The sequence below is a fragment of the Salminus brasiliensis genome, chromosome 3 (genome assembly GCF_030463535.1).
Source record: "Salminus brasiliensis chromosome 3, fSalBra1.hap2, whole genome shotgun sequence".
Taxonomy (NCBI): Eukaryota; Metazoa; Chordata; class Actinopteri; order Characiformes; family Bryconidae; genus Salminus; species Salminus brasiliensis.
The window spans coordinates 8,948,594-8,972,798 of NC_132880.1; the positions used below are offsets into that span (position 1 = coordinate 8,948,594).

The following is a 24,205-nucleotide window of genomic DNA, read 5'->3' on the forward strand; positions in this document are numbered from 1 at the left end:
CCTAAGGCGAGAAAAAGACAGGACAGGGCAGTGGATAGGACAGTGTCTGGGTCTGGACCATGGTCCAACAATTAGTGTTCAAAAGCTTTCTTATCGTTTTAGAATCACTTATAGCTCATGTGTTGATTCATTCTGGACACATTTAGTTCCCAGATTCCTTTAGACAACACAAGGGGGACCTACTCAATATTAGGCAGGTGGTGCTAAGGTTACTGCTGATCGATGTAGTTCTGCTGTGTCTGGCAATGTTTTTAAAGAGCTTAAAGGCTTCCATGTGAGGTACAAAACTGATAAAAGACGCTCAGGAGGACAGTTGGAATTTGTTTATTTCATGCTTATGGAACACTGAATGGCAATTGGCCGAGGCAGAATGCAGCATCATGGCTTTGTGATTAAAGAATCACAAAGAAACTGCTCAAAACAGAATCTGTTACTGTTTAATGAGTAAACAAAGGGTGTATCCCAAATAACTTAAAAGTGCAATATTAAAGGGAATTATTAGAAATAACTGGAAATGAACTAAGAGGCATTCATAAAAATAAAGTTAAAATTCTAGGTTTAGTATTTGAGGGAGTGTAAGGACTTAATCCACTTCATTGTTTCACTGGTCTAATAGAAGCTGGAGTCTTGGGTAGCCCAATTGGGTGTCTGTAGAAGGGAAAAAGGATTGGTTGTTAACAGAATAATAGACAATTCATTTACATCAAAGAAAAACGCATACAACAACAAAAACATCCCAAAACATTTGAATGAACAGATTAACAACCCCAGGACCCACCAGTGCGTCAAAACAAGGTATAGATAGTCTACGCACTATCTATACCTTAAAGCCCCTGGAAACATATTTTGATATATTAGATTGGATATTTTGGGTATAATACTAAACCGCTGGTGTTCAGTGAAGTGTTTAGCAAAGTTTAGTTAATGCACTCATCAGGCCTCTCCGAGAACGGTCTGGGAGTGGCCTTAATATGCTAATGAAAGTGTGTGACTGACAGCCCTCCATACATTATCATGGCAACGCGCACAGCCTCTTTAAGGACCACCCATTCAACATAGAGAGGGGTACAATATAGCAGACATTTATTCGAATTTGGGAAGATGTTCATAAGGCATACTTTGGACATTCACACTGGGGACCCTGAGGGGCCAGAGTTATATTTAGGTCAGCTTGTTGGCACTGAAGTCACCGTAGTCATGGTATTGGCCTTACAATGTAATATGGCTGGGATTTCATAAACAAGTATTAATATTTCATTTACAGTGATTTAGATACTTTACAAGTTGGCTTGTTTAAACTAAAATGCATTTTCAGACCAACCTTGTTTATGCTTTGTGTGCTTACGCAAGGGAGGAGCCTAAATAATAATCATAATTAAAATGTCCCACATACATTTGGAAACAGAGACTGCACTTCTCTCTGCCGCTACACATTTCCCCCCATTCTGTGCCAAACTATCTTTAAAAATGGATTCCAAGCTGGTTGCATTTTCATTTTTACAGCCTTCCGTCTGTCAGTAAACTGTCAGCCCACCACGGCCGGGCTTCTGCACACCAAGAAGAAAAGGCTTAGACTACTCGCATGAAAGAATAGGTGTACATGACTTCCTAACAATATTTAATAATATATTTATACAAGTGTATATCAGTGATGCTTTTTTTTTTATTGACTCCACACAATGACAAATTCCAACTAATTTGTCCCTAGCGGTCTTACAGGTACCACACTACAAGGTTTACCCAGACCAGCGTTCCAGTTCCTGCAAAACCTGAATTTGCGGAACTTCTCCTAAACAAACAGGAACGAGATTAAAACAACAATGCAGACAAGACGACTCGGAAAACTGTGCTGGTTGTGCATGCACATAGCAGCTATTATAAATAAAGACAGTCTAAAAACACCACCTATTATCTGTGCTCCACTGGCTCTATTATGGGACATAGTTAATACTGGTAATATTAATAGTGGCAGATAGTTAATTTAGTCCATTTAGGTGTTAACATGGTCATTGGACTATCATTACTCTCATCATCACTGCCATGACTATATTAAGCTATACTACACCATGCATATTATATTATGATTAAGAATATGTTGCACACCTGAGCAGTACAACAGTTTAGGTGGTTTGGTGACTTTTATCAATAATTCATAAATAGTTCTGATCAGAGGAGGATGAGTCGGGTCCCCCTTGTGAGTCTTGGTCCCCTCAAAGTTTCTTCATCCAGCTCTGAGGGAGTTTTTCCTTACCACTGTCGCCTTTGGCAGCTCACTGGGGGTCTTAGGTTTTCATGTCTTCTCATGGTTGGAATGCATTTTCAAAACCATTCTGCCATTAAATGAGCACAGCTGGTCAAGAATGTGTAATTGCAATGAGGGGAGGCACCTTTTCCCTTAATACATTTGGATTCTGCTTTATTTCTAGCAAGGTGTTCCTTTTTAAAATGTCACAAAAAAAACCTTATTAGAGAGAGCAAATGTGTGAGAATTTTAATGATCATATTGACAAGCATTTATTTTGACAAGCATAACTAATTCTGGAAGTACCTAAATTGCTAATGAATGTTTCAGTTCTAGTATTGAAAGAGAAAAAGTGGCAGTGTGCCACCTCTGTATATAATTATGAAAAATTCATCTAATAAGACATCCACTGTTAACATTTAAATACTACTGGAAAATTTGTAATGCACTAAGGCTTATTACACACTAGGGTTGTAGTATTGCCCAGTTACTACAGGAACATCTGTACAAACTGGTGGGGCTCTTCTTTGGCACAGAACTTCTTATGTTGTTGATTTCTTGTCTTTTTGCTAATTACTGATTGTGTAAACCTGCTTTGTGACAACAGTTGTAAAAAGCGCTATACAAATAAATTTGATTTGATTTGATTAGTGCTTGATGATTGCCACTTGCAATGTAAAATTAAAGTTCTGCTCTCATAGCAGCTACTTAAATCCATATATTTGAGGTGTTCAACTTTTAGATGAAAACTAAATATTAGCTGGTTCTCTTGGTTGCTAATAATGCCCACTGTTCAAAAACTACTGTAGAAAGAAATCTGGAATCCTTTAATAAAGTTAAAGGAGCTGTATATGATTCTTGAGATTGACTGCTGATATTTGAACTCGACAGCAAAACTAACACACCCCTCCCTTCCGTGCTCAGCCCCATATAAGCCTGATGAGTGTGCAAACAAACCAATCCCATAATACAATGTTAGAGAGAACAACTTCATGGGAAGTAATTAGCTTTACCTAGGTTAGCGTCAGCTAGGTTGTATGTTAGCAAACTGTTGCTACAATTACTGCAGCTAAGCAGAGCAGTTCTGATTATCCATCACGAGCATTCACAAATGGGACAGTCAATAGGTCAAGTTAAATGTTACCCAACTATCAGCAGGAATAGAGCAACATCATATCATACGCGAGACCTTTGTACATACCAACGTATGCTCACACATCGGATTTACAACTGCAAAAATCAGTGCCACCCTGACGAGAATATAGGCAGATTAGACATAATTTCAAAGTGTTCCCCTGCACTTCTTCTTACCCATCATACAATCCATAAATATTAGAAGCAAATGCACAGCCGGCGATGTGGCATGTGTGGCGAGTCCCTCCGTTCCCAAGTGAAAGCACAGTGTTTCAGCCTCTGCTGTTTATCCTCTCTGATAGAGCAGAAAACTCTGCTACACGTTTGATTAAACTTTCAGCTCGGGTCAGCTACTGTACGAACAAACAGCGAATATAACTAAAATACAGTTTCACTGCATTTGCTGATGTAGGAACAGCAACATTCCCTTCCAAACCCAAGTTTACCATAAAGCCTTATCTGCTCAGCTGTAGAACATTTAGTTGTGCTGCAGTCATCACAGTCCCCACACCACCCGAGGAGGAGAGAGGGACAGCTGTGGCAGTGGCAGCTCGCAGTGGCAGCTCGCTGCGTCCAGGTTTTAAACTCACAACCTGGTCAGTCATCAATAGCCCGGTGCTTTAACCACCAGGATCACCACTGCCCAACCAGCAGCTATAATTTCCCCTGAGCAAATTGGCCAAATTAAACAACATGAGCTGACTAACAGATGGAAGGGTGTGAAAATGCAATCAGGTTGGAATGCATTTTCAAAACCGTTCTGCCATTAAATGAGTGCAGCTGGTAGAGAAAGTGTAATTGCAATGAGGGGAGGCACCTTTTCCCTTAATACATTTGGATTCTGCCTTCTTTCTAGCGAGGTGTTCCTTTTTAAAATGTCACATAAAATTCCTTATTAGAGAGAGCAAATGTGTGAGAGAATTTTAATGATCATTTTGACAAGTATTTAAAATTTACATTAAGCATAACTAATTCTGGAAGTACCTAAATTGCTAATGAATGTTTTAGTTCTACTATTGAAAGAGAAAAAGTGGCAGTGTGCCACCTCTGAATATAATTATGAAAAATGTATCTAATGATGAGATATCCACTGTTACCATTTAAATACCATTTAAATACTACTGGAAAAATATAGATATTTTGAATGCAAAAAGGCTTTTATTACACACCAGCGACTTTCGGACCACTGGTGGGCTCTAGATTGTAAAAGGGGTTAAGAGAAGTAGGCATAATTTCTATAATTATATCCCCAAACACAATGATTTATCCAGGAACTGGCTCTGGAGCATGAATGATCAAGGCCTCTATGTCTACTCAGAACAATTCAATCATTGCTGTACCTCGTTTCTGCTGCTGTGGCTAAGTTTCTTCTCGATGTTCATGGCGAGCATCTGGCTGCGGAAGGAGAGGCTCTTGGTCTTCTCAATAACTTGCTGGTACGGCGACACGGCATTGTTGCCCATCACTACATGGCCCTGCAGGGAGACGGTCACATTCAGAGTCTGGCAAAACAATCGGGACATAAAGGAGCCATCTGGACTCCGGTGACCAAAAGCATCTTAAGCTCCCCTTAACTGGTAAGGGGAGTTAAGAGAGTGGTCAATATGATACTTACTTGACCATTTACCTGCCGTCTTTGTGCCAAGATGCTTATGGGAAACCCAGCCCAGGCATATAAGACTGTTGTAATAGGAAATACCAATGTATAAACAATTTTCCTTTTGTAAACAAAATAACAACCTTTTCTTTATAGGTTAGCTTTTCTTCAATACAATAACACAAAGTGGAAACTTCATTAGCAGTCAACATTTACTATAAGCTAGTAGTGCTATTATAATATTGTCTGATCCTGTCTTGCAGCTTTAAAATTACTGAGAGCTAGAGAAAGTCAGAGAAAAACAACATATACAGTCAGCTCTAGTTTTAGTCGATATAGCTTTCCTCTGGTGGTATTGTAGCTATTTATTACTATGATGCAATTAATAACAGGGTTTCTTTTTTTCTGCACTTTGATGCAACTACAGGGCCAAAAGGATTTAAAGCAGCCCTTCATACAGTTGGGAAGTGTTAATCCTCCTAATAGTCAGCTATAAATGTGCATTAGTTGACAATCTGAGAGAATCGGAACCGGCATCTGAATTGAAAGTAGCATGTGGACTTTAGAGTAGCTGTGGAATAATATTACAGGATGTCATACAAATATGACTTATGCAGCGTTCCGCAGTTCTCCTGAGATAACTCATTCAGCTTACATAGTGCAGCAGCAATATTCTCCTTATGAGAAGTCAGTGTAGCATCAACTTGACACACTGTCTTGCAGCTTAACGCCAAGAAGCTGCAAGGGGTCAGCGCAAGCAAGGACAAGAAACCGACAAGTGGGAAGCCGGTGCCACGGCCCTGAGTGATGAAAAGAGGCAGAGAAGCTGGTCCAAGAGGTTGGTGGCAGTCCTCCAAGCAATGAGCTGGCCTGAAAGGAAAACACTGAGCCATGCTTAGGAACAGCGAGGGTGACTTAGAAGACGACGCAATCTCTAGCTCTCCGTCTTGCTCTCTAAATCACCCGTTAACAATCAGCTGGTGATGAACAGTCAGTGCTACTTAAAAATTGAGTAGAGACACAAGAATCTAAGCCACTTTAACGAGGACAAATTGGAACGGCTAGATGACTGGGTCAGAACATCTCCAAAACATCAGGCAGGTCTACCAACCTTTGGTCCAAGGAAGGACAACTGGTGAACCAGTAACAGGGTCATGAGCACTGAGCATTTGTGGAGGACCCACCTCACAACTTACAAGGGATCTGCCTCTAACATCTTGGTGCCAGATACAACAGGATGCCATCAGAGCTCTTGTGGAGTCCATGCCTCAAATGGTAAGATCAGGCCTACTCAAAATTAGGCAGATATCAATGTTATGGCTAATCTTTCAACATAACATTGTCACATTACAAACTTTAATGAACAGGGCATCAGTATCTAAAATTTGCAATCTCAGTGGCTCAAAATCTGACTAAAACATCCAGGATATTTTTTATTTTTTATTAATTTTCCCAGTATTTCCATTACTTTAAATTAGTTTTTAAATTTCACAATTTTTCAAGTGAAATGGGAACCATGGCTAATTTGTGGGCCTGAAGCAATTTCGCTCTACTTTCCCTCTACCTGATCTGACCACCTGGAACGCCTCCTTTACTTTTAGTCACTGGTGCTCAAAGTAGGTTCCATGACCTCAGATTTTCTTTCGAAGACAACATGATAAAACACCACTGGACTCATTCCTTAAATAACCTTTTTTTTAGGGTTTTAGCAAATGCAGCCATGAAGCTACCACACTGTTCTTATTCACTCCATCTATTTAGAGCAAAGTGAAAGTGAAAGTCTGGACACTCTTTGCTACTGAGCATAAATGCAAAATGCTAAAAGGCCACCCAAGTGGCTTTTGCTCCAATCAAATAAATTGGGGGGGTACAAATTCATCTGTTCTGTGTTCAAAAAAGTCCATGGAACTTTTCTCCACAATGGAAGGGGTCCATGGCTGCACCAAGTTGGAGAATTTCTGCCCTAGGGAACTTACCAGGAAGCGTAAAGACATTAATGGTATGTGTATCCTGTAGAACATTAGATAACCACACATGTCTCCCATAAGAGGCATCTACTGACAGCAATTCATAATTCATCAGCTGCTTCACTGCACCCACTAGCATGACTGTACAAACGCTGTACAACATTCAAACTAATGGAACCTGAAGGAGCTTTTGGGCTTTCTCACCAGTTTGGAGTCAATTTTAGCGTCCAGCCTGGCGTTGCGGATCAGGTTTACTATCCATCGCTCCGCCTCCTCAGGAGTCATGTTCAACTTATCTGCCAACATGCTGTGGAGAAAAGAACAGCAGAAGAGAGAAAGAACAGATGAGAGGAGAGGTTCCAGAGCAAAGAAGGAGAGAATGAGAGTGAAATGCGCTCGTTAGAGAGACATCACCATCAGCCTATTAAAAAGACATGAAACGTTCATTTTCAATTACTGCTGGAAAAGTTCTGAACCAAAAAGCAGGTCCACAGTTTGGGATGTCACAGTTTGGTTTGCAGTTTTTATTTATTAATCTGGCTGGCTGGGAGTGTACGCTGCTCCGCATTTGATCACAGCGCGCTGACTGCACACAGAGAGCGACACAGATGGCTTCCTGGAACTTGCAGTTTTCTTAAAGCAACAGTACATAATTTTCATTCAGCATGCAAAACGGCCATTAGTGTGCATTGCTATAAACCCATACATAAGCAAGCTTTGCATAAGTCACCAATTTATATGCACTGGTTATTTTTAAGATGCACATCATCCTTGAATTTTTACAAAACTATTTAATTTCTTTCAAAATATGTCTGTTTTTGGTAAATCAGAACCTACATGGGGTGAACTGTTATTTCCAATACAGTACGACCATGTCTGCCTCATGCTAGCAAGACTGAGTAAGCTGGATTTCCACCTATGCTATCTCTTTCATTTATTTGACAGGGAATGTGTCAATCAACAGAAAAATAAAATTATTAAAAAATGTATAATTAAAAAATAAAATTATAATTTATCAAAAATGTCAATATAATCAGATCTTATGATCTTAGATAAGCAAGTTCCATTTACATAGATAGCAGAAGTGGAAATCCTGCTGCTAAAGCATAAATGTGTAAAAGCTCTTATTTGAAGGTTCCATAAGAAAACCCTATTCAGGAATGTGACGCTATATAGTACAAAACAAAAGGCAAACATCCATAGGCAGAATGTTGCAAAGTGCTTAAGTAAGTTAATATATTTTAATTTAAGATTGAGGTAAAAGTACTATAGGAGCAGTACTGTAAATATGTGCTGTCCATATGCTCTGTTCATATTATCAACCTTTTTTAAGTGTGGGTTGTATGGTCATTTACAGGTGGATTGTTTTATATTTATTTGTGTAAAATATGCCAGAGTTTCCAATTTCCCACTGAAAACATGCTCTTGTATTTCTATGTTTCTGTGCATTACAAATAAGCTAAAACCATCACAGTCCCATAGAATACTACACAATATGCTGAAACTAACCCCCTAGCTATTTGCCACATAAGTTACTGTGGAGTTCTCTCAAATAGAAGTGGGCTACCTATTATTTGAGATACTGTAAAACATACACTTTTCTATTGTTCATCAAGAAACATCAACCTTCCAACCTACACATTTTAACATCATAAATTCTCATCACGTTCTGCTGCTGATCTAGTGTGAGCTATCCACCATGGTAGCATGTACTTGTCTGTTTACTACCTTTCTGCTTTGGTCTACTGAATGATGATATGATGTGAAAATAAAAATGTTTGTGGACACCCCGTCTAATGAATACATTCAGCTACCTTAAGACACACCCATTGCTGATGTGCAAATGCACATACATACAGCTTATCCTATCCCTGTAGAGAAGTATTGCAAACAGACTACCTCTCTCTGGAGCAGATAAACATGAACCTATTAGCACCATGCCTAATGCCAAGCTAAAAGGGTATAAAGCTTACTCCCCTTGCACTGAGCTGTGGAGCAGTAAAACGTTGTTCTCTAGAATGATGATGCATCATCCAATACTTTTGGGATGGGGTGGGGTGGTGACCATCCAACATCCTGACCTCACTATGCTGTTGTTGAATGCATTGAAATCCACACAGCAATGTTCCAAAATCTAGTAGAAAGCCTTCTTCCCCACACAGCAAAGACAGTTACTCCAACAAAAGCAGGATAAATGTGTCTTAATACCCTTGATTTCAGAAGAAACAAAGAATAAGCAGGTGTCCCAATACTTTTGCCCTTCTATACATCTATTACCAGAAAGTTTAGCTCCTGTTAGCTCCTGTTAATTTGTGTTGGTGATAACTAACTAAATGATGCAGGCAGAGACTGCAAGAAACGGCACTGCTGTTTAAGCGCTGACCTGAAAAACATGTTAGAGAAGCAATAAGCTTTGGATAAAAGCGACGCACATCCCGGCACACGCTCACAAAGAGGGCCACTGTATTCTTTTTGTTTTGCCTCAATCTTTATCGCTCCCAAAATACATCCCTCGTTTGTGGCATGTATCTGCTGTCAGCAGGTTTGTCTGAAATCCCATTGATCTTGGCAGCTGAGTGCATTCACGCCGGGCTAACCCCGATTTACAGCGCTAAGAGGATTAGTGTGCTACGCTATCAGTGTGCTCCCAAGACACTACCTGATGCTGATGCACTGATGAATCCGACAGAACGTCTCAAAGATGAACAGCCGAGCATTCTCAATGAAATCCTCCAGACAAGCCACCAGGAAGAAGTCATTCACCAGTACCTAGAAAACATGCAAAAATAATCACCCCATACAGCATTAATGAGAGGGCAAGGTTGTACAAAGCACTAGCTAATAAGAATATGTACAGAGCCAAGGATGTGACTTGATTAAACTTTCTTATATATTGTTTTCTGGATCTCTTGCAAACAAGCCCTCAAAAAGCAGGTCGTCACAGTACTAGCGACTCCAAATTTAGAAAAAAGTTTGTGTGCTCAGCCTTGAGGCAGATATTGCTGTAGGCAGAACAACAGAAGCAGCAGAGGGAAGTGCCACTGTCAGTTTTGACGCGAGTAATCATTCTACATCTCCAACTCTGACACTTCTTATTCCTTCACCACACAGAGAGGTAACAGGGTGTTTGCCTGTCTGAGTGCACATGTGCAGATTTGTTTGAGGTGCTATAGGGGTAATGTGTGATTAAATGTGTGACTAATCACTTATAAAGACTCTCTGTCTTGATCCGGCACAGTGGATCAGGGCCGATTCAGCCTCATTTTAATGGACTGGGTATAAACAAATTAAAGCCTGATCCAGTTCCAATTCTTAAGAGAGTAAAGAGCATTCTCAGAAGATAACAGACCAGTCTAGAGTCTACAGTGTTAAGCTCTTTTACAGTGCAACATGAAAACTTAACATAGTATCTTAATCTAAAAATACTGATGAAACCTTTTTCATTTTCTAGGAGTCCAAGACACACACGTTATAGAAAAACAAACCATTTACGAGACTAAAAGGGCCTGTTTACACCAGTCATTAACATATTTTTGTATCTGGATAGTATCTGGATATACTTTGACCACATTCTGTTCACACTTGTCATTAAAATGCACCCCCAGTGTGACCAGATGAGATCAGATTTGACTTTTTCTGTGTAAAAAGGCTCACCAACATGTACATCTTTTCCATTTAACTTTCTGTAAACAACAGCTTCTCATCAAAATTGCCCTGCTCTGGAAGACTGAACAGTTTAGATGTGGGTGCTACAGCACACACACACACACACACACACACACACACACACACACACACACACACACACACACACACACACACACACACACACACACACACACACAGTGGAGGACAGAGAGAGAGGCTGATGGAGTAAGAGGGAAACAGTGAGGAGCCAAGATCCACAGTAATTATTACTCTTCTCTGCCATTGACAAATAGCCAAACAGCTTATTTTGCTGCCGCTATTGACACTTGCTTTGAGCTTCTCGTACCCCCATCTGTGAACAAGAACCCTGCTACAGTGGTCAGTCTGCTCCAAGAATCGTCATGCCACGTTTGATAGGGACATCTGGATAGGGTCCGTGCGATAGGGCAACTTTAAGCTGGTGTTCCGCAAAACGAAGTTGCTGCATTATTTGGAGTGAGCACTAGTACCATCTCCAAATTGAAGTCCTAATTCCATATAATGGGGATGTCACAGACAGGCCGCGAAGTGAGCGTCCCAAGATGAGACCACAAGAAGATCGTTTTCTCTTAGGTACTTAAGCACCGCAGGCAGTCTTCTACAGGTTTGCATTCAAAGTTTGCAGGACGATATGGCAGACAGCTCTCTGTCTAGACACTCCGGAACATATTGCACACAGCCAATCTCCGTTCTCATCGGGCTGCCAGGAGGCCTGCCATGACCGCCCTTCACCGTTAGGCCCGTTTGCACTGGTGTCCAGATTTTGCCTATGGCAGTAGGATCGTAGGGTCAAAGTGTGGAGAAGAGAGAACGCTACGCTGATTGCTGCACCGATGGAGTAACATCTTTTGATAGAGGCAGGGTGATGGTGTGGGGCAGCATCTCCCTCATGAGAAAACATTGTCATCATTGAGGCTCAATCTCAAAGTGGCGGTTTTTTAGTTAAGCAAAAACTAGCTTAGTGAATGAGCTACAGATCCAAAACCATGTGGGGGAAAAACTTTCAACTCAACTTTCTGCCCTGATTTGAGTCACTTGTTTAATAGCTAACTAAGCTAATGATAACCAGCCAAGCCTCTCTCTCCTGAGTCAGAGCAGTTTAACATTTGCTGTTTAACATTTATTGGTTGATTTAAAAACTGCAGTGTTAGCTCGTCAACCTGTGAGAAAACTGAACAGTGTCTTGGATCGCTTTTCAGTTTTAAAATAACGCAGGGTGAAATTGGATGGAAGCCTCTCCTAAACGTAAAACAAATTGTTGCCCAACTTGCACCCCAACCCCATAGTAATACTTTAAAAGGTATTCACAACCCTAACACGTTTCACAGACCCCAGAGCACAAGGTCGCTGATAGTAGCGAGGGGGTTTATTTTAAACCAGACAGACGCCAAAACAGCCCGGGGCTCCTTCAGGAGTGAAATCAGGACAAGGATGTAAGACCGGGATCACACCAGACATCACAGCGTCGTGGCAAACTTTGCAAGGTATGTTCTTTTGCTCCGACTCAGTATTTTTTTTTTATCCAAACCACTTCAGACAGGCGAAGTGTCTCTCTATGGCACACATTCTTTCGTCTCATCTCCTGTCCCTCTCTCTCTTTGCCTTGCACGTCTGTGCTTCCCAGACAGTGTCTATGTGCTAACCAACTGTCGCAAGCAACACATTAGGGCTAACTTTTAGCGCTGCTTGTGACGTGTCTAAATTTAGCTCTGCGTTCATTTGTTGTTTACCTGCACTCCAATAATAACGAATTTATGATGATATTCCGAATGTATAATAATCAGGGGTCAGGCAAACATTGAGTAGAACGGTCCATCGCAAATGTGCGATTACAGAAACAGCCTACTAAGGCAGGGGCCAGATTCACAAAAGAGTCCAAGTAAGAAATTCTTTCTAAATCCTTAACTTCATACTTAAGGAAGATCTTATTTTATATATATATATATATATATATATATATATATATATATATATATATATATATATTTTTTTTTTTTTTTTTTTTTTTTTTTTTTTTTAATTAAGAACAATTGGTAATCAATGGGTTCTTAATTATTTTCTTAGCCCTGCACTAGCCCTTTATTCTTGCCTTAGACCAGAGGTCTCAAACTCAAATTATCTGAAGGCCACTAGCCAAGCAGTATTCTCCAAGGGGGAACCAAAGCTGCCCACCTAGTTGTTCCAGCGAGTTTTTTGAAAGTAAAGATCTGTGTGATAAAATCTTCTCCACTATGAACTTTTCAATATACACGATCAATGACATCACACTGCTCCGGGAACAGGTCCTTAGTTGTATACTCAGTCACTTTAAGTCTCTCATTTATTTCTCTGACAAATCATGCAAGTTGAGCAAGATTGTTCCTGTCTGGGCTCTCATCGAGTGCCAGTATTTTGATGCACAGCTGATCATAAAGGTCATCAGAGAAACTGCTGATCGGGTCAGTCACTGTATTCAGTCAGAATTACATTTACAGTTTAAGTCTCCTTTTCTGGGTACAGGATATGAGCAGCTTGAAGCACACAGTCTTTTAAAAACTGTCCCCCCTACATACGGCTTCTCTGCTTTCGTGATGAGCTCGCTCTCTACATAGAACCACTTTCTCTTTTTGCTCCATGAAAATAGTTCTGCTGCAGGCACAGACCTCAGCAAAGCTGAGCGACTCGTCAGACCTTAGCGACTCGTCTCTCAGACCTAGAATACTAATTTTCTTGTTTTGGTTGTGTAATGGGGCTTGAGATTTAGTCAAAAAGGATACTTCACAGCACAAAATGCCTTACAAGATTGCCTGACCTCCCGAATTGTTTGTAATTATTGGAATGCAGGTGTGCAACAAATGAGCACAGAGCTAAATTTAGACCCGCCACAAACAGCACCACAACTTAGCCCTAATGTGTTGCTAGAAGATCCGAGCAGGCTGGGTAAATCACTGCGAAAATAAACTTTATGTAAATCAAGTGATTACTGTAGAACTACAAATAAAATTAGAAATTAACAAAAGCTTTAATACATATTATAAATAATTATAAATAAAATTAAGGTAAAATGTATAAATTCAGATCGAATTTGTGTTATTTGCATCATTATTATTTATGAAGCTGCCTCACAGGCTGCATGTGACCCACGGGCTGGTAGTTTGAGACTCCTGTCTTAGACTGTGCAGTCAAGATTAAAAGCCTGCTCTCAATCTGCTAGGCTAAGCTCTGGCACTGTTTGTGATGTATTTATATTTGTTAAATTATTTGTTGCATACCTGCATTCCAATAATTGCGAACCCATAAAAGTAAAGTACTGCTATTTTCTATATAAGGAAAAAATGGCTTTCTGAGGTATTTTGGGGGGATTCTTCTGCTGTTTCCAGCACCGCCACTTCGAGTTCAAACACAATTTAATTTTTTTCCACAGGTTTAACTGAATAATGGAAAAATGGAAAAGTGTCTTGCGAAATGCAAAATGCAACATCAAGGCTACAATATAAATATTCAACAGGTAAAAAAAAAAAAAACATAAAAAAATGTGTCTATCATTAAGACTTCTTAAGCGATATTTGTTTGAGAATTTAAGAACATTATGAACTTTTGAGCATTTACTAGGGATGCACCGGTTCGATACTAGGATTGAATATCTGTCCCGATATTAACAAAATTAGCTGGATCAGGTATCAGATAATTAGTCTGATTCAAAGGGCCGGTCCATTCACGGAACCCAAATTCTCACACTGCCGGTATTCTAAGCTTCATAACCCAGGGTCAGAGTGCCCTCGACTGGTCATTGATTATCAGTGAGTAATCCAGCTCATCTTCCGAGAAGGGAGCAGCTACTAGCCCCTTTTTAGTCTCACAGACTTCAAATTTCAGAATAAAAGGCCTGAGCCCAGACAATACTTACAAACACAGACAAAGCTTTTCATTTTAGTGACCAATAAACAGAAATTGGGTTCATTTATACCTGTGTTCATTTGTTATTCTGATGCCTTGAGTCTCTTCCAGATGGTCAGGTATATGGCTTATTAATTCAACAACGGTATTTACATTTACATTTATGGCATTTAGCAGACGCTCTTATCCAGAGCGACTTACAAGGTTACTCGTATTACAGAGGAGGGCCAATGTAGTGTTAGGAGTCTTGCCAAAGGACTCTTATTGGTGTAGCGCAGTATAGTCACCCAGACCGGGAATCGAACCCTGGTCTCCCACATGGTGTTGTTGTAACTCAATGGCAGGTGGTGGTGTTATCTGTTGCGCCACACCAACACCAATATAATGTGGTAAGGTATAATTGGCAGAGGCGCAAAGTTCATGTATCGGTATCTGTATCGGAACAGACAAAGATGGATCGGTGCATTCTTAGTGTTTACCTTAAGATTCTTCTTCAAGATTCAACATCAATGTACTTCGATTGGACTATACAGGGGCATCCCTAACAAACTCAACAGCGCTGTCTGATCTGGACTGTCTGGGCATGGACTGGACTGCAGCCAAGGTAATTCAATGCATTCCCTCCCACATCAATCCAACAAAGGAAACACAATTGTAACTCCCTGTAACACCGTCCTGTGTTTGACAGTCAATATGAAGGTTTCTGAATGGCCCTAAAATGATCAACTAAAACTAGTGTATATAAAATACACACTTGTTTTTACACTCAAGAACCAAAACATTATCAGCAGTGTTTGGACCATTGCATGCCCAGACAGTTCAAACTCGGGGTCCTTAAACCAGAAGCTCTTTGTTCACACTGTCTATAAGAGCCCCGCAAAACAGGCTGTAATAGTTATCAAATGACTGGCGGAAAACTATTCCATTGCCGAATCATGAAGGATGAAATCTTTTTTTTTTTTTTTTTTTTTACATTTTTAACTGAAAGCTTGAAAGGAAACCTTCAGAATTTTGCTTTAAAGGCAATGCTGGGGCATTTTTGTACAGTAGCAGCTTGGAAAATGGAGAGCAGATTTATCCTACTAGAGTCATGCCATTAGGGTATTTGTTTTACTTGTTTCAGACCAGGGTAGCCAACAAAAAAAGAGTTTGTGTGTTTGTAGGCACCTCATATACCCATGTGCATGTGCACACGCTCTGAAAATCGAAGCTTTTCATAATATTTCCCCTTTAAGCCAATAAGAAAGCTCACTAAAACCCCGCACTTCAGGTGAACTCAGATCAGTTTTCCAAGACTACCAAGTCCTTTGGTGGAAAAGTTACAATAAATGTGAAGCAAGGTTAATAGAAGGTTTGGTTTTTCAAGCCTTTTTTCCTTCTAAAACCATCCCTGAGGCCCAGCTGTGGAGTTGAGAGCAAAGGCTGCCTCAGTGCTGGAGGCCTGTGCACTGACAGCGGTGGTGCTTTGAAACCGCCCTTTGAGAAAAAGCAGCAAATTACACGAGACGGGGATTTGCACTGGATGAATGGACCTCCAGCTCAAAGCAACAGGATGCATTAGGAGCTTTAGCCAGAAGCTGCCTCCAACCAACACGACGATTCAAAGCTAGTGCAGGGATGACAGCCCTAGCAGATATAAAAAAAATCTGTCTCTCTTTCTACGCACACAAAACACACGCAGTCTCCCGGTAGGTGGTGAGCCTTACCGATTCGCACTCCCTCAGTTTCTTCTGCGCGCTGTCAAAGTCGAAGTTGACGTACAGGCACTCCACAAACTCTGTGATAGGATCCTTGTACGTGTAAGACTCCTGGGGCAAGAGGGGAGATGAGGGGGAGGGGACAGATGGAAGAAGAAGGAAAAAAAAAAAAATAAAAATAAAAAAAACACAAGCCAAGATTAATCTTTAAGAACTGACAGCAAGCATCACGTCTTCCTGTACGGAGCTCGGCGCCTCTCCAGGAGCTACCATGTCTTAACACTACTAAGCCGTACAGTTTAAGCAGTTCCTCTTAAGAAAGCTACAAAAAAGGTGCAGAGAGAGAGATGTCTGCAGTATTACAAAGAAGGGATTGGGACCTTGATCAAGGTGCAAAGAACACCATACACTGCTTTGTCTTTGGATCAGTACCGAAAACTAGGGAAGTCCGAATGGAGCCAGGGCCTCGGGATCAGAAGCCGATCCAGGCACTTTCCTATCGAAGTTCCAATCCTTTTTGTAGCAAACTGCCAACTGCCGTTCTCTAGGCACCACTTTTTTCAAAAATTACCCTACCCTACCCCAGGTTTCATCTGTGACCTTATTTCAGTGAGTAAATCAGAGCTTTATTTGACATCCAAACATGTAATGCTAACTCCCCATTCCACCTTAAATAGTGCGGCAGTTGAATTACTCTCAAATTACGCCTGGTTAGAACCCAAACTATGGTGGAAATGCTCCGTTCTACCAGCGGGAGAACCACACTCCTTATTCTGGTTCTAGACCAGCTCTGAACGGCCCATTCATAACCGAGGATTATGCTATTGCTAATGCCCACACACTAAGTGATTTGACGGCAGGGTCACAAAGGAACTGGGAGCGGAATGGTCATGTAGGTCAGTCAGACTGAATTGTAAGATATTAAACACTATAGAGATAACAGTTGTTTAAAGAGATGCTCCAAACAAAGAGTTTAGAATTAGAGTTACTAAATATAGTGATTTTAATGGGGTTACTAGAGTATATAAGCACATCTTACCTATGTTGTGGAAATTTATTATTTATATAAACACAAAGATTAGATCATAAATATCCAATAGTCAGCATTAAGGGACTCTGCTAGGATCAGGGGGTAAAAAAAAAACCTTGATCAGGACATCCCTATGTATCACCTATTAAAGACAACATTAATGATAAAACCTCTGTGTTCAATAGACAAGGATAAGGCTTAGCCCATTGTGGAAACACTGTGCAGAGCACTGTACCTGCTGAATGACTTTGACTAGGTCTTTGAGAACCTGCCTGCGCTTCCTCACATCCTTATTGGTGATGACGGCTGTGGTCAGGTAGCGAAGGATGTGCGGACACATGGTCTGAATAGCGTTCAAATACCTGCAGAAATGAACCACATACAACAACGGCCCTTCGTCATATCCACACAATACAAAAGTCAAAAAGACAGTCTTCATTTTGGTTCAACTTATTCAACCTGAGAAAGCATTTCTGCTGTGTCTGTGGCTACACCCGACACTGACACATTCACACTGAATATTAAGACTGCCCAGAGTTTTGAAACTGGCTCTAAAAAAGACTAGCTTGTTATTCAGTCACGCTAGCATGCACTGCTGCCTCCAGAGTTTCAGCACTTTCTAAAACGCAGGAGGTCCTTGTTATAAGTAATGGATTTGCTCCACTTTCAGTTCAATTTCAGAGGGTTTCTGTAGCTGCACTTACTGGGGCTGGTAGAGAAACAGCTCAATAATGTTGTCTCTGCCTTTTGAATGGTTGAAAAACACGAACAGAGACCAATGGATGAGCCATGTCCTCTGCTGCAAGGACTGGAGAGGGGAACTTACTGACTGAAAAGAGAGGAAATTCAAATAGTTACAAAAATAATACAATAAATAAAGAAAAAAAGAAAGAAAAAAAGGAACAAGGTCACAAATGGTAAAGTGAGAATTTTCAGTTGTGGAACAATGTTACACACAACAGGTTATACACATTTTTTATAACCTCTGCATTGAGGTTCATTACTTGCAACCCTTACAGTACTTGTAGCCCTCAGTAGCAGCTCAATGGGGAAACAATGTTTTCTTACACTCTCCAGCCCTACAGCAACCTTTTTCACATTGATGATAAATAATAATTATGGCTAATAATGGTAATCATCAGAATCACTCCAGTGGTTGGATCAACCTCTAGTTAGCACAACTTTACTGAACTGCTGAACTGGGGAACATCTGCTTTTAGTCACAGCGAGCTATAATTCACTACAGGAAAATCTTTTTATTACTTATTTCTAACCCCCTCCGTTCTGCCTGGAACTTTTATTTGATTTTAGTTGGTTTTGGTTTTAGCTTATTGTATTTAATTATGTGTTAATAAATCTATGATTATTATTTCTTAGTATTATTTTATAATGCCATCATTATATAATTATTAATTATATAGAATAATACTTTATCTTTAATTATTATTATTACTACTACTACTACTACTATTCATAGTAGTAGCAGTCTTTTTGGGTTTAGAATCATTTTATTTGTTTTATTTTGTTTTTAAGTTAAAAAAATTCTGGTTTCATATATGTAATTTTAATTTCAATTTAAAAATGAATAGAATAGAATTTAAATGTTTTACATTTTCATTTGTTAATTTTATACTATCTTAAGCTTCAACTATCTTGATAGTTTCCTTAATTTCTTTACTTTTAAGTTTCTTTTAAGTACTTTTATTTTTTCTTCTTTAATCCCCGTTTAATGTTAGGGCTTGGCTACATTGCAAATCAAGGTCATCCTCAATGTACCTCTGAATAAAATTAAGGTTGACTGATTTCCTCGTTCTCAAATGATATTAGAAACACATTAACTTACTCTACTTTGATGGCTAAACGAACACTCCAGACTGGTAAGACGGTGTAAATGCAGCTCACATGACCAACATGACTCACATAAAACTGTACCAGATTGATCAACGTTAAGAGCCCCCTAGTGACACATAACACAGTACACACGTCTACTCTGACAACAGTTCATGTTTCTAAAACCCAGCCAAGGACACAGACAGTAAAACGCTTTATAGAGTTCTAGACTTGCATTGTTGTCAATGGTCTCTCTGAGACGGGTGAGGTCCTCCATTGCCGCCTCCCAGTTCTGCATAAGGATCTCAGAAGCCAGCTTCCCCCATAGAGAACTCAGAGCGTTTCTGTCTGTGGAGGGAACCTGGCAAAAAGGAACGTATAAGTCTGTCAAGCGCTCTAATCAACAGCTGGAGCGGCACTGGCTCAGTGGGTTGGAAGTGCTCAACATAAACAGGATTCCCTTTTATCCCAAGTGAAATACTAAGCCCTGTGACTGCTGTCTCTGATACTCAAGCGCAGAAATAGTCTCGATTCTCATTAAACGTTTATCACAGTGGTGAAAAAACACATTTTTAATGCCCCCTTTAAGTACACAGTTGTAGGCCAAACCAAATAATATTCATTATCTTAATGCTTCAGCAGGTTAAACTATACACACACATGCATTATATAGAAAAGGTACACTTAATCAATCATCACTTACTGCACTTGTCAAGACAATTTAGCAGCCCAGTGATAGCGCATCAATCATTACTATTAACCAATAAAGCCTCTAAAAGTGCATACACTCATATAGTCTGGCAATCAAAAACAATGATACAGGTGTTTGAATCTCACACACACACTGATGTTTATCAGTTATTGGATAAACACTAAACACTATAAGCACTCAGTACCTGTCCAAAAACAATTGGACATATAGTTTATGACAAAATGGTGTAAGGTAGGGGTATGGAATGGGAGCCAAAGTCCAACACAGTTTGCTGATTTTCTTGCTCTAACAGACCTACTAACCCTGGCAATTAAAATAGGGGTTGAATCAAGTGCGTTTGAGCAGGAAAAGCCCAAAGCAGTCCAGGAATCAGACCCTCCAGGAACGGAATTGCCCACCCCTGGTGTAAGGTGTAGCACCAGTGTATTTTCATTGTTTTTCAATGTAAACGTGACGGCCACAGATGGAATTTGGTTTCCGCTTTTACCCCTTTTGTGCAGTGAACTCACACATACACACCAGTGACACACAGTGGAGAGTGAGCACACATGCCCGGAGCGGTGGGCAGCCAGAGCAGAGAGGGAGAAGGGCCTTGCTCAAGGGCCCAAACAGTGGCAGCTTGCCGAGCCCGGGTATGGAACCCACAACCCTGTCATCAATAGCCCGGAGCTCTACCGCTGAGCCACCACTGACCCATGTCTTAAATTTCAGAAATTACAGAGATTACAGAGAAAGAGTATTTACTGAGAAACAAGATACTCACCAGAACACGGAAAAAGTAGAGATATTCGGCAGCACCAGAGTAGTTACCACACTCATACTGGAACTTTGCATATCTGTAAAGGGTGTCCAGGTACTCCTGACGGAACTGTGGGTCAGAACACAGGGGGGAAAAAAGTGCTGAATTAAATATAGCACCACTTGCATCAACCACCTCTAATAATATCATAACTGCCAAATACTACACTCAGCATGTTGTAGGCAACCATGCAGTAAGCCTAATGCCTAGTGTAACAGGGAAGTCATAGAAGAGTGACTTACATTGTGTTTATCCGCCAAGTAATCAAAGAGCATCCTCCCATCCCTTTAAGAAAACCAACCACTTCACATCATTCATGAGACCCAGTAAGATCTGGCGTGATTTCATTCAATTCAGATTCATCAATAAGTCACCTCGTAGACTGCATCTGCCTGGTGGTCTCTGGGTCCTCAAACATCTTCACTATGGGCTCTGTCTCTGCCTGAAGCTGCTTCAGCTGGGCCACCACTGTGGTTCTTTTCTCCCTGAGCGCTGCAGGATCACAGCAGTCAGGATGGGGGAAAAACAACCAAAGTATGCACAGACTTTACCAACTGCAGAAAATTCAGTACATGATGGACATTACATTGCATGATATGCCTAATATTGTTTTGGCATAAGATAGATACAACTTCAAATCCCCACTGTAAATAAACCTTGAGTATCTTTCATAGTAAACCACTTTAAATAAGTAAGTCTCTCTCGCTCAACAATTGAAGTATGAAGGCATTTTGAATGTTTGGTGGAACCGTGATCCTCAATCCTTGTATTGAAGTAACACTGCCCTGCATATTACACAGCTTCTCTTACGCCAATACACCTGATAATACAAATGTACTAAGGCATGCAGGACAGTGGTGCTTCCAGGGATGGCCAGCTTAAGGCCAAAAAGTCCAACAGCTCTGCTTCTACAGGCCAGGCCTGACTTTGGGCTTCAGTCATCTGGCTGAGAACTGAGAACCCTTACTCTGTAAAATAACCCCAGCACCCAGGCTGAGCACCACTGCTCTAATGAGGAGGGGGACTTACATTGTGGAATCTCTTTCTCAGGATAGAGATTCTTATACACATCCATGGCGAAGTCCACCATGTTCGTGTCACTGAGGAGGTCCAGCTTCCCCTGGAGAAGTTCTTTTTCATTGTAAATCTAAAAGGGCAATAAACAACAGAGTTAAGGCATGTTAGTAGCAAGCTGACTCACTCCCCAACTCCTCTAAACTGCTGCTTCATGAATACTAAGACAGTAACCAGGCCAGGTAATGAGTGGACGCTCGGAGGCGGGTGGTGCCATATACATAGGTTTATTCATTTAGGTTTAACACCTGCGCTGCTGCCCGATAATCCTGGTAGACGTCATATGCAAATAAGCCATTTTAATAGACATAACCAGTTAAAGAGGCGGATGCCACGTGAATATTCTGCCACATGAATATTCAATCGTTTACCAAAGCCAAGTAGCTAAAGTGTGTTCTCTTGAAGATGAGTCAGGTCATATATAAACATGTGCTTATGGAAATATGTATGTATGACATTTATAGGGCAACGGAAAGCCCACGCAAATACAGTCTGTAGGGAAGGCAGCTGTGTCATGAATATGGATGATAATCAAGCAATAAAATTAGTGGTAAATTCGAGAGCTACTGATAATTAAGATAAGCCACATGGAAATATTGTTAACTCCAATATTAATATAATATATTATATAATAATATAATAATAAAATTAAAAATAAATAAAATAAAATAAAATGTAAAAGTCACGGACTTTTAGCTTGTAAATATCGTAAATACACAAGTGTTCAATTTGTCCTACCAAAGCGTCCTAGGGTTACATTACTGCGCATGCGCAACGTACTTGGAGCGTCTCTACATAAGATAACTACAATTCTTACAATGTGTTCTTGTTTTAATGTGAAATTTGCTTTCCTTCAGGAATATCATGTAGATTCAGCTCATAATAAATAAATAATTAATGATAAATAATTACCATCTCAATTACCTTATATCTACCCTGGGATAAGATGACGCAGAATGTCAAAATATGATTATTATTATTATTATTATTATTATTATATTAACATTATACCAACTGTTGCTGATCAATGATCTAAGCAATTAAATGATCCTGTATAGCATTTCATAATAAGGCGATTCAGGCGATCAAAATATCCCAACTAACGTTACTGTGTCAATACTGGGAACATTTAGGCTGCCTTTTAAAACTGTTAGCTATAACGATCGTTAAAGCCACTTTCAGGTACAACCGACTGAAAACTATTCTGCTGGAAGGCTTAAACAGAAAAAACAAACTGTACATATGGATCACATTAGCTAGGTCGGCTTCCCCTGTTCTCTGCTGCCCTGGACTGAACCGCTACCTGACGTTAGCCTCTTGAATGCTAACGTGCTAACCGGCAGCTACACGTGAATCAGTCCGTACAGAACTAAAAAGCCCAACATCGTGGGTATAATAGCCAGCGTATCGGCAGCGCTCATCCTCACCTCTTTAACTGAGAGAAACTCCAGTAACGGGAAGACGAGATGCCGGTCTAAGAAATGCGCTATCTTGGTTGTCAGGTCGTACTCCGCCATTTTGGAAGGCAAAATGACTATAAAACTTTATTGCGATCCCGCTGCGGCCATCGAGCTGTCCCACAGACCGACCCTGCGCATGCGCGCAGCACAGCACACGCAGCATGACTGCTGTGTTGTAAATATTTCCCTGTATTTTTTATATGAACTCTGATTTTCTTCAACTGAATTATACAAAACATGGACAGGGCTGACTTTGGACTTGGATATCTAGCTAACCGAGAAACCCTGTTTACTCTTGCTTCAGCTGATTATTTGTTGGGTCTGAAGTGTGAATTGTAAAAGGGCAATGTGTAGTTCAGACATATGACATATATTACAATATATTTGCATGCCATGTATGCCAACATATTTGAAAATGTCATATATATATATATATATATATATATATTTGTAAATGTTGGTTTATGGTTGGAATATATATATATATATATATATATATATATATATATATATATATATAGGTTTACAAACCTATATGTGCAGTATATATAACAGAAAATCATTACTGTCACACAAAAACCTAAAAAAAAAAAAAAACTTGAATACTGTAATGGAAATCTTTGTTAAAAAAAGACTGCATGTAACAAATGCAAATATTTTGTATTTTACAAAATATAGAAAATGTCATGTATGCCAAATGTCTAATTGTATGCCTATATATATATATATATATATATATATATATATGATGTGGTTGTTGTGGCACAACAGATAACACCACTACACCATTACCTGCCATGGAGTTACAACACTATGTGGGAGACCAGGGTTTGAATTCTGGTCTGGGTGACTATGCTGCGCTACACCAATAAGAGTCCTTGGGCAAGACTCCTAACACTACATTGGCCCACCTCTGTAATACGAGTAACCTTGTAAGTCGCTCTGGATAAGAGTGTCTGCTAAATGCCATAAATGTAAATGTAAATGTAGATAGATAGATAGATTTTCCAACCATAAACCAACGTTTACAAACATATATGTGCAGTACATATAACAGAAAATCATTGCTGTCACACAAAAATCTAAAAAAAAACCTTGAA

At 40.0% G+C, this 24,205-nt stretch overlaps 1 protein-coding gene across 1 annotated transcript; it reads right to left on the minus strand.

The window, feature by feature from the left end:
• Positions 1-308: 308 nt before the first annotated feature.
• On the minus strand, positions 309-23,184 carry eif3eb (eukaryotic translation initiation factor 3, subunit E, b). Its single transcript, XM_072675375.1, has 13 exons — positions 23,073-23,184; positions 21,601-21,718; positions 20,946-21,063; positions 20,814-20,856; positions 20,536-20,640; positions 19,296-19,421; positions 17,935-18,059; positions 17,466-17,592; positions 16,210-16,311; positions 9,600-9,709; positions 7,145-7,247; positions 4,717-4,851; positions 309-648 (listed from the first exon to the last, which is right to left on the minus strand). The coding sequence occupies exons 1-13, from the start codon at positions 23,160-23,162 to the stop codon at positions 610-612; spliced, it is 1,341 nt and encodes a 446-aa protein (XP_072531476.1). The 5' UTR covers positions 23,163-23,184; the 3' UTR covers positions 309-609.
• Positions 23,185-24,205: the final 1,021 nt, after the last annotated feature.

Coding starts and splice junctions, on each gene's coding strand:
- eif3eb (XM_072675375.1), bottom strand. CDS start 23,162: ATGGCGGAGTACGACCTGACAACCAAGATAGCGCATTTCTTAGACCGG. Junction 20,641..20,813: donor ACTTGGCGGATAAACACAAT/GTAAGTCACTCT, acceptor TCTGACCCACAG/TTCCGTCAGGAGTACCTGGA. Junction 9,710..16,209: donor AACTGAGGGAGTGCGAATCG/GTAAGGCTCACC, acceptor CATGTTTTCTAG/GTACTGGTGAATGACTTCTT.